The sequence below is a fragment of the Leishmania infantum genome, chromosome 12 (genome assembly GCF_000002875.2).
Source record: "Leishmania infantum JPCM5 genome chromosome 12".
Taxonomy (NCBI): domain Eukaryota; phylum Euglenozoa; class Kinetoplastea; order Trypanosomatida; family Trypanosomatidae; genus Leishmania; species Leishmania infantum.
This window is the reverse complement of record NC_009396.2, coordinates 478,486-491,713: the sequence shown is the minus strand read 5'-3', so window position 1 is coordinate 491,713 and position 13,228 is coordinate 478,486. Positions and strand designations below refer to the sequence as shown.

General features: G+C 59.5%; 2 protein-coding genes across 2 annotated transcripts; both read right to left on the bottom strand.

The window, feature by feature from the left end:
• Nucleotides 1-3,881: 3,881 nt before the first annotated feature.
• On the bottom strand, nucleotides 3,882-6,368 carry LINJ.12.0740 (n-ethylmaleimide reductase-like protein; the record flags this gene model as incomplete). Its single annotated transcript, XM_003392282.1, has 1 exon — nucleotides 3,882-6,368. The coding sequence occupies one exon, from the start codon at nucleotides 6,366-6,368 to the stop codon at nucleotides 3,882-3,884; it is 2,487 nt and encodes an 828-aa protein (XP_003392330.1).
• A 4,367-nt stretch (nucleotides 6,369-10,735) lies between these two features.
• LINJ.12.0730 (putative NADH:flavin oxidoreductase/NADH oxidase) lies at nucleotides 10,736-11,833 on the bottom strand (the record flags this gene model as incomplete). Its single annotated transcript, XM_003392281.1, has 1 exon — nucleotides 10,736-11,833. One exon carries the CDS (start codon nucleotides 11,831-11,833, stop codon nucleotides 10,736-10,738), a length of 1,098 nt encoding a protein of 365 aa, XP_003392329.1.
• Nucleotides 11,834-13,228: the final 1,395 nt, after the last annotated feature.

Below are 13,228 nucleotides of genomic sequence, written 5' to 3'. Positions count from 1 at the left end.
TGATTATCGTTTTTGTGTGTGGAGGGAGAGGGAAGAGTCTCTTCTCTACCTGCGCGTATGCTATGATTTTGCCTCTCCGCAGCGTCACACTCGAGAGCGCGGCGGGCGTCGGCACTTGCACGTTGTGAGCGGGTGTGGAGGTGCACGTCGGCGATGGATGCTGGGAGAGAGTGGAAGAGCACGGAAAACAAAAAGGCCGGGATGGTCAGTATAGCTGGGGGAGGGGGGAGTACAGAAAGGGAAAAGTTGGCGAGGGGACCGACTTGCGTGCGAGCATGTGCCCATTCTCTCATCCTTAGCGCTCTGCTTCAGAAAACGGTATCGTCTCGGCGCACGCGGGGAGGAATCACCATCGAAGGGGGGAAGCACGCCGGCACCACAGCAATACGCATCAGCTCCGCATCGAAGGGAGCACGGCAACTCTCTTCCCGCCGCTGTGTGCCGTGCTCCTCCGATGCACGGAGCGTGCGCTTGTGGGTGCCTCTGCCGGATACAGGCAGAAAGCACAGACAATGGCGGCGTCTTGCTTTCCGCTTGCTTCCCATTTTCGCGGCAGGCGTGTGCCGGAGGGGACGCCTTGCGCCTCTTTATCGCGTCCCCCACCCCCACCTTTTCGCGCTCATGCCGTCCACACGCCTTCCCTGTTCTTGGTGTGTCCATATGTATGTATGCGCATATGTACTGATATGCGTTCTCCCGCATGTGCGCATGACGCCTTACCCGCTATCCGAGTCTGCTTTCTCGCCTGCCCAAAGCCAAAACAAGGAACCCGCCACGCATCGTACTCGCATTCGCTTCGTGAAGCGTGTGTGAGAGAGAGAGTGCGGGGCGCGCCCCGCCACATTGGGAGACACAGCGGAAAAATGCCAGACGGCTTCAGCACGCAGACACGAGCGAGCGCACACGAAGAAGCGCAGCCAAGGCCACGCTGAGATTGGACCGCAAGGGAAGCGATAAAGCAAGGAGAGGCCTCCTGTGCTGCGAAGCACGCGTAGCATGCCGAGCACGCACACCCGCACAAGAGGGCACCTGAGAGAACCACTTCGTCGGTGGGTTTTCGTACGTATTTCCTCCGCAACGACGGCTGGACGCTCTTTTCTTTGCTGTGGTTGTTGGTGGTGCCCCCCTCCCCTGTTTCTGCCTGGGCACCTGTTTATGTGCCTCCTACCCCTCCTCCTCCTCCGACGCCTATGCCGTCACCGTATCCGTGTGGCAGGGAGGGAGTGTGTCGCCTGCCATCTTGCTGCTTGTCTCTCTTGTTTTTTTCGCATTCGCCTCTGTCTCCGTCTGTGTGTGCGTGTGTGTGGGCCACTGCCGTGCTCTCTGTTTTTGGCGCGTCCTCACTGACCGTTGAGTCGGGTGTGGGGGAGGCGGGGGGGGGGCGCCAAGGAAAAGAAACGCTAGGAAGCAGTGAAACACGGAAGCTGACGAGGCGCGGGCCGCATGTCCTGAACGGGCAACAGCGGATGCAAGCGTGCGTGCGTGAGCGATTCACAATGATGAGCATTTTGGAAAAAAAAGTGCTCAAGGGGGGAAGGGGGTACCGAGAGCGCAGAAGCACTGCAACCCGCCCGCCAAAACCGATCCGAAAAGAGAAGCCCGCGCTGGAGGAGAAGGCAGACACGCCCAGACAGGCAGACAGAGAGCTTGACGCAACACTCACTGGCAGAGAGACCGCCGCATACGCGCAAGCATCAACGAAAACGGCACAAGCCGTGAAAAAAAAAAGAGTCGAGGCGCTACTTCGTCGGCGAGGCACAAGGCGCGGTGCGTCACAAGCAGCGGGTTATCCCATAGAGCGGGAGGGGACGGGAGATGGTCAGGCGGCTCCAGCGGGCAAGGGGGTCAGATGCGAGGAACAAAATCATAGTACGCATAATAATATATATATATATATATATGCTTAGGGGGAGGGAAGAAGGGAGCGGCGCACACACGCACAAAACTATGTACATGTACGTGCGTGCAGGCGCCACATTCAAGCACACACGTGTGGCGAGGAGACACGAGCCCGCAAAACACAACGACACACAACTGGGCAGCAGGGCTAAAACGACAAGAGAAAAGCGAGCAACCAGAATCCGCAGGAGGTAGGGAGTGCAGGTGTGTGTGTGTGTTTTTTGAGAAAGAGAGAGAGGATGTGGGTAGATGTGAAGAGTCGCCACACACGCGGCGCACCGTTAAAGCGGGGAGGACCCACCAAAAAGAATGCGAAAGGAGAGCGCAGCCTTCTCTCCCCTTCCCTCCCGTGCGCCGTGGCCGGCAGCGCTTTCTTTCGTTTTCCTCTTGACATGAAGGTGGAGAGGGGCGAGCCCATGGCATCTGTCTGGCATACCGCTCATCCGATGCTGGCGGGGCATGACGTGCGGAATAGATGCAGGAATGAGACATGGGCGAGGAGGCGGAATAGAAAAACGACAGAGAAGAGACACACACATGAAGATGGAAACGGAAACAAGAGAAAAATGCTCAGAAGGGCACGAAATGTCGATGAAGTGCTCAAATGTGTGGCGGCGTATGCAAGCACGTCTACGGTCCCACGAGGAGTCCGATACCCACTCGCATAGGCAGTAGCTGCTGCAGATCCGCCCCCTCCTCCCACCCACACCCACACACACACCACCCCCGGTGACAGCCTTCTTTTCGCTGCGCTCGCTTCTGTGATTTTGTTGATTCTCAGGAGAAAACTAAAGAAGAGGAGGCAGTCGCATCAGTCGCGGAGGGCGGTGTCAGTGCGGAGCAGAGAAGACGCGGTGTGAGGGAAAAGGAGCCGTTATGCATGTATGCGCGTGCGCGCCAACGGCGCATCGACCTCCGTCCGCGCTGTGTACGCGGTGTGTTGCGCTACATGGCGCCGACGCTGCATAGACAAAGAACAGCAATCGGCGAGAGAGAAAGAAAGCAAACAAGCACGCCGGTGCACGCACGCACGCGCGCGCGTTCTTCACTCAAAACACACCACACGTCGCGCATGTCGACCCATACACCGAACCACGCTCGCCTCTCGCTCTCTCGTGACACCTGCACGAGGGGAGCAAGGCGTGCAAACGGAACCGACACGGAGCGCCCGCATGAGAGGGGGAGAAGGGGCAGCCGAGCACACACCGAAAAAAGTTCAGGAGAAAACGAAAAAAAAAACGAAGCGAGATGACGTGTGCGTATATGCGTGTGTACACGTTTACATGTTAAAGAGGTGCGGGTGGGCAGACAGAGAAAAAGAGAGAGACAGAAATAGAGAGAAGGAGCGGCGAAACCCATTGCAGCCGAACAGAAACGCGGAGATTCAGAAATACAACAAGCGAAGCGAGGCTAGAATGATGGACGTGACAAGCTAAACTAAAAAAAAAAAAAGGATGCCGCGAGGCGACAGGAGGAGACGCACGCAGCACAGCTGCCAATATACACGCCGACCAGTATTGTTACAACAACATGCACATACATTGCAGAAAGAGAAAAGGCAGCAGCGGAAGATCGAGCGATAGGCAGGGAGGAAGAGAGCTATACAGGGGGAGAAGGGCATCCGTTTGGTGAACGTCCGCGTACATAGTGCATGTCCACGTATGTGTGGGTCAAGGAGGGTGTGAAGGTAGGCGAGTGCTTCAACACAGTAGACGGAGAGCGCAGCATCGCAAGACTTCGTTTATTGTGTCTTCGGCTTCGTCTGCACTGCGTCGTGCCGCGTCGACGGTTTACCTCGGCACTGCCGAAGCGCCACGCACTCGCGTCGACTCGCGCAACTGTCACCATACACCTAAACCTGAGAGACGTGTCGGACTCCGCGGTGGCCGTACGGGCCAGGAGTGCAGGCGCGCCTGCCCTCGGTGCCTTGAGCAGAGGGGGTTGGCTGGGTTCCTCGGCTGGTCGACGTGGCCGCGCTGTGATCAGTGCACAAAAGGGGCTTTGAGGCTCTTATTATTGTTCATCGCAACAGGGGTGCTGCGGTTCAACATCGGAGGGGAGTAGTGGGATCTGTTCACCGCTGACTGGCGCGCTTGCTCCGCCCGCGCCTCCTTCCGTATCTCCGCATACGTCGGGTACGAGTCGTAGCCGTCGCTGTTATGCGTGAAGAGAGTGTGCATGTCCGGCTCGGCGGGCGCAACGCCGTGGATGACTCGGTTCATGATGTCCGGGTTAGCGATTGCACCCAGTGTGATGCACACACCCTGCACGGCATCCGCCACCACACGCTTCTCTGCCTCGGCCAGGCTGGTGTTGTCGTCGCACATGACAACACCGCCGAAGCATTGCAGGACCTTCTTCAGGATGCAGGCAGGCACTGGCCCGTGGTAGTAACCGTCACTGCCGCTCGCCACGGTAATGTAAGCGATCTTGCGCTCCGCCATGTGCGTCGCAACAGTTTCTGCCACCACGTCTTGATCGGTGTCCTTCATCCCCTTGGAGAGATCCGTTGGGGATACGCGTACGCCGACCCGCCGCCGACCAATGACCGCGGCCACTGCGTCCACAATTTCATCCAGCAATCGACAGCGGCCCGCAGGCGAGCCGCCGTAGTCGTCGTCGCGGGTGTTGCTGCACTTGCGCAGGAACTGATCGATCAGGTAGCCTCCACCGGCGTGGATCTCGACGCCGTCAAAGCCGGCCACCATCGCGTTCTTTGCCGCCGCTACGTACAGCTTCACAATCCACTTGAGCTTCTCCGCACTCAGCCTCACCACCTCGGCGGGATATGGCTGATCTTTTCCGCCCGCGGCGAAGGCGGCCGGGCAGCGGTAGTCGGCCGAGATGCCCTGCGTCGTGGGGCCCACAGCCCGCTTCTCTTTGCCGTTGGTAATGTTGCACGGCAGCGTTGCCCGACCTCCGTGGTGCAGCTGGCAGTACATGAGGCCCCCCTCCTGATGCACGGCATCCGTGATCTTGCGCCAGGCCTGCACCTGTGCCTTCGTCGAGATGGCCGCACCCCGAACGTACGTGTTGTAACTGGGTTGTACCTCGCACGGCTCGCTGATAATCAGACCGTAACTGGAGCGGCGTGCATAGTAGGCTTCCATCATGGCGGTCGGGCACTGCTGCGCATCGCACCGCTGGCGAGGCATGGGGCCCATGACAAGACGGTTCTTCATTGTCGTCGCGCCGAGCAGCAGCGGCTGTGATACCGCAAAGTATGGACGCTCCTTTGCCGGCATCGTCATGGAGGTGGAGCACTGGCACGACAAGCGACGGCTGCTGTCCCCTCCAGAGCGGGTCTTCATGCCGGCCACAACACGCGGATCGGAGAAGCTGTGCGGCTCGCAGACGGGATAGTCAATGTACCCCTTGCTGCCCCGGGTAAAGAAGGTCGACTTATCGGCGCGGTTGAACGGGGCATTTGTGAGCACTCGCCAGACGAGGTCCGGATTCGAGACAGCTTGCTCGCCAAACAGCACGGCGTCGACGGTGCCGTCCGCGATCGCCTGCTCCGCCATGTCCGTCGATGTGTACCCCTGACCCGCCAGAACAGCGCCGCTGAAGGAGCGGCGCACCCACACCTCTGCGTTCCCCGGCACATTGGCCCTCGAGTCCCCACGGACGATGTCGACAAATGCAATGCCGCGAGCGTCGAGCTGCTGGCACACGTACGTGGTGAGCGCCTCGGGGTGGCTGTCCTTTGCGCCATTGAATGTGTCCAGCGGCGTCAGACGCACGCCAACGCGATCCGGCTGGATCGCCGCTGCAACGGCGTCGACCACCTCCAGGAGAAAGCGAGACCGGTTCTCCATGCTGCCACCGTACTCGTCCGTGCGCAGGTTTGCGGCATCCCGCAGGAAAGAGTCCAGCAGGTAGCCACCGCCGGCGTGGATTTCCACCGCGTCAAAGCCGGCAGCCATTGCGTTGCGAGCTGCGCGGGTGAAGAACTTCACCGCGGCGCCGATCTCGGCCGACGTCATGGCATGGATGCGCTGCGGGTAGGCCTGTGCCTTGCCGTCGCGGCTCCACTGCGCAATGCACTGCTGAGCCTCCGGTGGAATACCCATCGCGGACGGACCTATCGGCACCAAGCCGTCCGATGTGAGGTTGGCCGGTGTAGTGGCGCGGCCTGCGTGGTAAATCTGAGCCGCGATCAGCCCACCACGTGCGTGGACGGCCTCCGTGATGGCGCGCCACGCGTCCACCTGCTCCGCCGAGTACAGGCCGGGCTCATACGCGAAGCCGGAGTAGTTGCACTGAACCATGATAGCCTCCGTGATAATCATCCCCATCGAGGCGCGAGAGCCGTAGTATTCCGTCATGATGGCAGTCGGCACGTGGTTGTCATCGGCGCGGCACCGCGTCAGCGGCGACATGATCATGCGGTTCTTCATGGTCGGCCGGCCCACGCGGCACGGCCGGAAAAGGTGCGTGTACACGGGGTGGTTTCCTGCGGATGACATGGGTGCAACGGTAGAGCGTGAGGAAGGACACACAAATTCCGCAGGCGTGTACGTGAGTCGAGCTCTGTTCAACCGTATCTGAGCTGCAAGCGGAGAAGGTGCGCCAACAGGAAAAGGGATGCGAGCGGGTCGACGTGCGCGTGTCGGCGATGGCACTCTTTTCGGTCTTTAGAAGCGCAGACGTCGATGATGTCAATGGCGGTGAGACAAGACACACAAAACACACACAGCACACAAACGAAGCGAAAGGAGGGGGAGGGGGGCGGTGGTGGCAGCGATGGTGCGGCCACGGAACTCAGACAGTCCAGCCGCGATGGGCTGATCAAGATGCGCACAGACGGCGAGAGAAAATGCAATAGAAGAAGAAAAGAAAGCGAAAGAGGTACGCACAGCGCGTGTTGGACAGGATCTGGCAACAGCGGCAGTGAAGCACTCAACGATAGAGACACGTAACGCGGGCTTGTTGTCGGAGAGCGGGCGGTGGAAACGGCGACGTTGTTGCAGTGCAAAAGCGTGGAGAGGGAGAGAATAAGCTCAACGCGTTGACGTATTTGATACGGTTCTGGTCCACCTTCGGTTGTTCTCTTTTTGTGCCGCCGCTTGTACGTGCGTGCGCGTCGTCGCGTGGTGCGCGCAGCCGCGCCAGCAATGAATGCAGACAGCAACACAGTGCAAACAGCAAGAACAACACCAAGGAAGAAAAGGAGCGCGATGCACGTGCCAGCCTTCACCGTGCGAGATCCGGCGCAGGAGCAGGAGAGGGACGCCCGACAGCTCGTACAATGTGGGCGAGTAACGGATGAGGGGAAGGGGAATGGGCGGGATGACAGGGAGGTGAGGAAAGGGAGATGTGGAGAGAATGAGAGAGGGAGGTCAGGTCAATGAAGATGGGCGAAGAGAGGGGGGAGGTACTACGGAGGACGGAGAGAAAAGAGAAGCGACCAGCGCAACGGCGACAGCGACAGGGCGTGCACAGGAGGGAGAAGCGACCAGAGAGAACAAGAAAGAGACTCACAAAAGACAACACCGGAGGACGCTGCTGAGGATGCCAACCTCCATCAAGCGCGTGCGGGGCAGAGAAGGAAGGAATCAGACACGTCGGCGCACGATGCACTCCACGACCGCTGACGCTGGCCTGCTTCTGTCCCTCGTTCTCTATTTCGTTCTTGGTCTTCTCCTCTTCGGTCGGGGGCCCTTCTACGCGTCCGAGACAGGATTCGCAACGGGCGATAGGGGCGGTATGATGGGCTGGGGAGTGGCGGAGAGGTCTTGGGGGAAGGGCAAGATAGCCGGAGAGAAGAGAACCACCAGACACGTCGCAAGCACGCGCTCGAAAAAAAAAAGGGAGGAGAGAAATGATAAACTCAATGACGAAGAAGACGGATATGTATAGATTTACGCGCTGCGCCCTTCGGTGTGACTATCGTTCTCCCTGTGTGTGTGTGTTTGTGTGGCAAAGAAGAAGGGAGAACGGGGAGACGACAGAAAAATGGAAACGAGGACGAGGGGCGAGAGCGCGAGCGGGTAGAGCAATGAGTCGGTGGTGTCGCAGTGGGTGATGGTCAAGTGGTGGTAAGGAGGACGCTCGGTGGGTGGGTGCGTACGGCGATCTACTGGCAGTATCGTTGGCGTGACGGTGAGATAATGTCTCGTCGTGTTCTTGACCCGAATTGTCCAGAAGCCACGACCGCTGAGTGTTGTTCCATTCCCGTGAAGTGCAGGACAACGTAGAAAGAGAAGGCGAGAAAGGTGGAGCCGAACGTTTGGCTAAAGGCGGCGTCGCCCTATGCGTAACGCAGTATGGAGCTGCAGCCGCGCTGCCAGTGCACACGACCGCAGCGGAGCAAGGTCGAACGCGAGATAGAGTGAGAGCGATGAGCAGCGAGGCAAGCTGACGCGGCTGATGGACCCCCGAATCGGCATCACGCAAGTTTAAAGGAATTGCGTGTCTGTGTGTCTTTGTGGTATCGGCGAAAAAAAAAAACAGCGAGTGCGGGGGGGGGGGGGGAAGAGCATTCCCACCTACACGTGTAGACGTGCGTGTCTTCTCACTCTATGTTTTCCTTTCGCTCTAAGAAGGCGTACACGTCTCGTTACCCTTTACGCGGAAATCTCGTGCATCGGCGTTCGCCAGTCGCACGTCTGCCTTTCCGTGCATGCGCAAGCCAGCGGAACAGATGAGAAGCGCAGAGCTGGACATCAGAAGTACAACCGGAACGATAAACAGAGAAGAGCGTCAAGCACGTGTGTGTGAAGGGTGCGGAGGACAGTAGGGCCTCCGCAGGCAAACGCGACAATCTCACGAAGAGGATGTGCACCGTGCGCAGCTGTGCTATGATACGACCACGACCGCGTCGACCTTCTGGTGTTCACTCGTTTCTCTCGTAGGGCTTCTTCGCCACGACTTCTTCTGATCCCCTGCGGCACGTGAGCGAACGAAAGGAGGAGGATGGGGAGGGGCGTGGGGTCGTCGTCGTCGCTGTGTCGTACCTCCCCCGGCCCTCATTGTCTGCTTTGCCCTGTAAGGATCGCGGCTTCTGGCAAGTATTTGCTTCCTGTGACGCCCACTCCACAATCCTATTTCGAGAAAGGAAGCGAGCGGCAGAGCAGAGCACGCTGTCGCGCGGAGACAAGAGCGAAGCATTCAGAGACAGCAACAGAGAGAAAAACGCGCAAGCAAGGATTGATAAGCACGCCTATACGGGCACATGCATGTGCGCCAATGACGTGCTTGCGGCGGCCGGTTTAAGCTTCCCTCATCAGCTCATCATTACCCTAAGCGGCCCTTCATTGTTTTCTTTTGCTTTCCCGTGTCTCTGCGCCACGCGTCCGTGAACGCCGTTTTCTTTCCGTATTCCCGTGACGCTTCTCACCTCTTGTTGAGCCGAAAGGCTGAGACCCCGGAAGATCAAGCGCCTGTCGGGGTGAAAGCAGTCTCTGGTGGAATACAGGCTTCCATCGAAGACTCGTCAGGAAAGCTAGCCAGCCAGCACCGCTTGGCGTCACTCAGCTCAGTGCTATGTCACTGCAGACAGCGCAGGCCACGTCCAGGACCATGCTTAACAGCACCGCAGCGCACCGGACGCAGAAAAACAGCAGGTGCACGCGTACACCTGTTAAAGCGTCGGCACGAGACGTAGTGAGCTGGCCCCAAAACGAGGTCGCGATTGCAAGGCACTTCCGCGCAACGCCAGCCCAGATCTGTGCGCCGACACCAAAAGCCCGCTGCCGTACCGGAGAGCAGGCAGCGAGCTGCCTTGCTTCCTCGCAGAGTGTCGGTGATGGGCCCTGACATACCGCGCGCTGGAGAAGCAGGCCATCCTCGGGGGAGAAGGGGGGGCAGCACACAGAAAAAAAGAAAAGAGGAGGGCCACAAAGAAAATACGTTGATGTAAAAGTCTACGAGAAGCACGTCTGGCCTCAATAGTGATGCGCGTCATCACCGCCTGAAGCGAGCAGGCGCATGGCCAACGGACATCGTCATCTTAAAAGGCATCACGAAGGGAATCCAGTCGGCGAGGGGTGCACGTAGACATCCATGTGTGCGTGGCGGTCGTCCCTCTCGGTAGCGGCGGCTGAGTTTGTCCATCGAAAACGAAAAACGAGTTTAGGTGTCTGATTGCTTCAGCGACGCGTGTGACCTTCTTTGCATCTGCCAGGAGCCGGCGCCCCTACGAGCGAAGCCCCATGGCGAGAACCTGCAGCAGGGAAGAAGGTTGGCGATGGAAAAGGCGCAGCACCAGCACAGAGAGTGCGATGCTGCCGAGATAGGACAACACATGGAATGCTCGTCTTTGGCACCTCACGACGGCCAGCTTGACCGGTCTCTTGCCGCCTGCTGCGCTGACCGTTCGTTTTCTTCTTGCCTTTCGAGGAGAGCCATCAGATGCACGCCTACTCCCCACATGCGCGCGCACAACGGGAGATATTGCCGGTCACAGGCAAACGAGAGAGGAAGAGGCGCGCGAGAGAAAGAGAGAAGGAGGGCGGTGGTGTGGTATGGTGTGGTCAGACAGGAAAGAGAGAAAGAGAGAAAGAGAGAAAGAGCCGCCAGACGAGGACGACCGCGGGTTCTTCGCCACTGTTGCTCGCTTTTCTCCCGTTTGCTGCGGAAGGACACCGAAAGCGTCCGAAAACCCACTCCCGTCAGTGTACAGCCTTCCTTGGCACATCGCCAGACAACCGCCCCCCCCCCACACACACGCACACCCACTCACCCACCCATCCATCCACCCATGGATCTCTTCTCATATGTGCCACGTAGTGGCCGCCGTGAAAAATTGTGCTTCATGTGAGCCGAAGCCCCCCTATTACTGTGGTGGCGCCTCCTGCGCCCCCGACGGGGGCGCGGGCAGGCAAGGAGAGCGCTACATGAATGGGTAGTCGTTGTAGCCTGCCTCGCCAGTAGTGTAGAACGTCGCAGGATCAGGCTTGTTCAGCGGCGCACCAGCGACCGCCCGTGCAACCAGGTCAGGGTTTGCAAGAGCCTTAGTGCCGAACACAACAGCATCGGCAGCACCGCTCTCTACCGCCTTCGCTGCTTCCTCGATCTCGAAGCTCATGCCGGTGAACAACACGCCCTCGTACTCCTCGCGTGCCCACTTGTCCGCACCGCGCGCAGGGCTGAAGAAGTCACCGCGCATCACGTCCAGAAAGGCAATCGTGCGCAAGTTCAGCTGCGAGCAGATGTACCGCGTCAGCGCCTGCGGGTCCTCGTCGCTTTGGTCGTTGAAGCTGTTGAGAGGCGAGATGCGGAGACCAACGCGCTCGCGGCCAATCGCCTGGATTACGGCATCCAGCACCTCGAACAGGAAACGGCACCGGTTCTCGATGCTGCCGCCGTACTCATCCGTGCGCTGGTTCGAGCTGGTCTTGAGGAACTGGTCAATCAGGTACCCGTTCGCGCCGTGCACCTCTACACCGTCGAACCCGGCCGCGATCGCATTGCGAGCAGCAGCCGCGTACAGGTTCACGTAGCTAGCGATCTCCTCTGCAGCCATCGCATGGGGCACAGGGTACGGCTGCGTCTTGCCGTTTCGCGCGAAGGAGCCGGCGCACTTGTGGCCGGTGATGGCGACCGCAGATGGCGCAACGATGCGCACGCCCTCGTCCACGTTCGACGGCACTGTGGAGCGGCCACCATTGTGGATCTGGCAGAAGATGATGCCACCCTTATCGTGCACCGCATCGGTCACCTTCCTCCAGCCGTCCACATGCTCCTTGTCGTAGATGCCACCCTCGTGCGCAAAGGTAGAGTAGCCTTTTTGAATCTGCGTTGCCTCCGTGATGATGAGACCCATGGAGGCGCGGTCTGAGTAGTGCTTCACCATCGCGGCGGTGGGCACGTGGTTGTCGTCAGCGCGGCAGCGTGTCAGCGGAGCCATGACGAAGCGGTTCGAAATCGGCCGCCCGCCGACCAGGAGCGGCTTCAGCATCACATCGATCGACTTGGAAGCGGCGGACATGGTGAGCGCTTTCCTCTTGCGAATTGCCAACGTGAGAGCGAGAGAGGACGAGCAACGCGAAGTGGGAGAGCGAGAGACACATGGAGGCCCTTCAGCGAGTAGGCACATTCGCCACCACCGACATGACGTCTGGGCGGAGGGGGAGGAGGAGGGGGGGGGGGCTCTGTGTGTGGGTGTCAAGGTGCGGCCGCACCGCGTACACCGCGGCCCTACCGGCAAGAATAGAGGGCCTACACATCAAGTGCAGAGACACACGGATATATATATATATGTTGTGCTTGTATGCTGACGAATGTGCGGGGACGCCCATCCTTCGAGCACAGATAGTTACACGGGCACATGAGGTATGAAGAGGGGGGAGCGTGCTCTGGAGACGCGGGCAGTAGAAATAACGAGAAAGAGGGACGGGGCCGCCCATGATGTCGCTTGTGAGGGGGTGGGGGCCTTTGCATCAACGAAATGGAAACGATAAGGCGCACCCACACGCACAAAAAAACAAGCGCTTGCGATGGGCTAAGGAGAGCGCGCTCGACCCCCTCCCCTCCCCCGCCCTCGCCGCACTGTCACGTCCCCGAGAACAGCGCACAAAAGTACATCAAGCTGGCAAAAACACAAGGGAAAACGTCGGCTTCATCGCTGGGACGGGGGCACACGCCCTTGCTGGCCTGAGGAGAGAGCCAGGATACGGAGGCGCCAGAGCGAGCGAGTCTCCTCCACATAGGAGGAGAGACCCTCGCCAAAAAATCATCGCCTGAAGAAGAGGAATCTACTTGTCATCGCCCAGGACGCGACGTGCCGCAGCAGCTCCCGTTGCATCGCTCATTGTACCGACGTACTCACGGATCAGGCGAAACTGGGCCGTCGCGCCGTGCGCAGCAGCAACACCCGTCGCGCCATATTCAAGCATCCGAGGCGCAGACTCACGCGCCTCGCACATACACAAGCGGACAGTCCTCCGCATCGCCACCTCGTCCGGGATCACGTTGTGACTCTCGCTCGTCACAGTCGTCCTCGTCGTGATCGACAGCGCAGGTAGCACCTTTGGGTCGATATTGCGCGACATAACGCAGTGCGGCGCCGTCACAACCCCCCCTCCCCCGGCCGCGATCAATAAAGAGTCCACAAGCACCTGCGGCGTCGGCGCATGCCCACCACGGCCGCACACGCGCTGCGCAAAGTTTTCGCCGCCAGCTGTGATGGTGTCCGGCACGGTAGACATGCAGCTGCTGAGAATCAGCAGCGACACGCGCATGCCGAAGATGCACTTCACGCCATCCAGCTCGCCAGCCTTCACCAGCTCCCGTCCTGCCGCCAGTAGACAGTCCCCCTCCGTGTTCTAGGAGAGGAGCCGTGTTGTGTCCTCAATCTCGCTCGCATGCACGCGCAGCGCCTTGG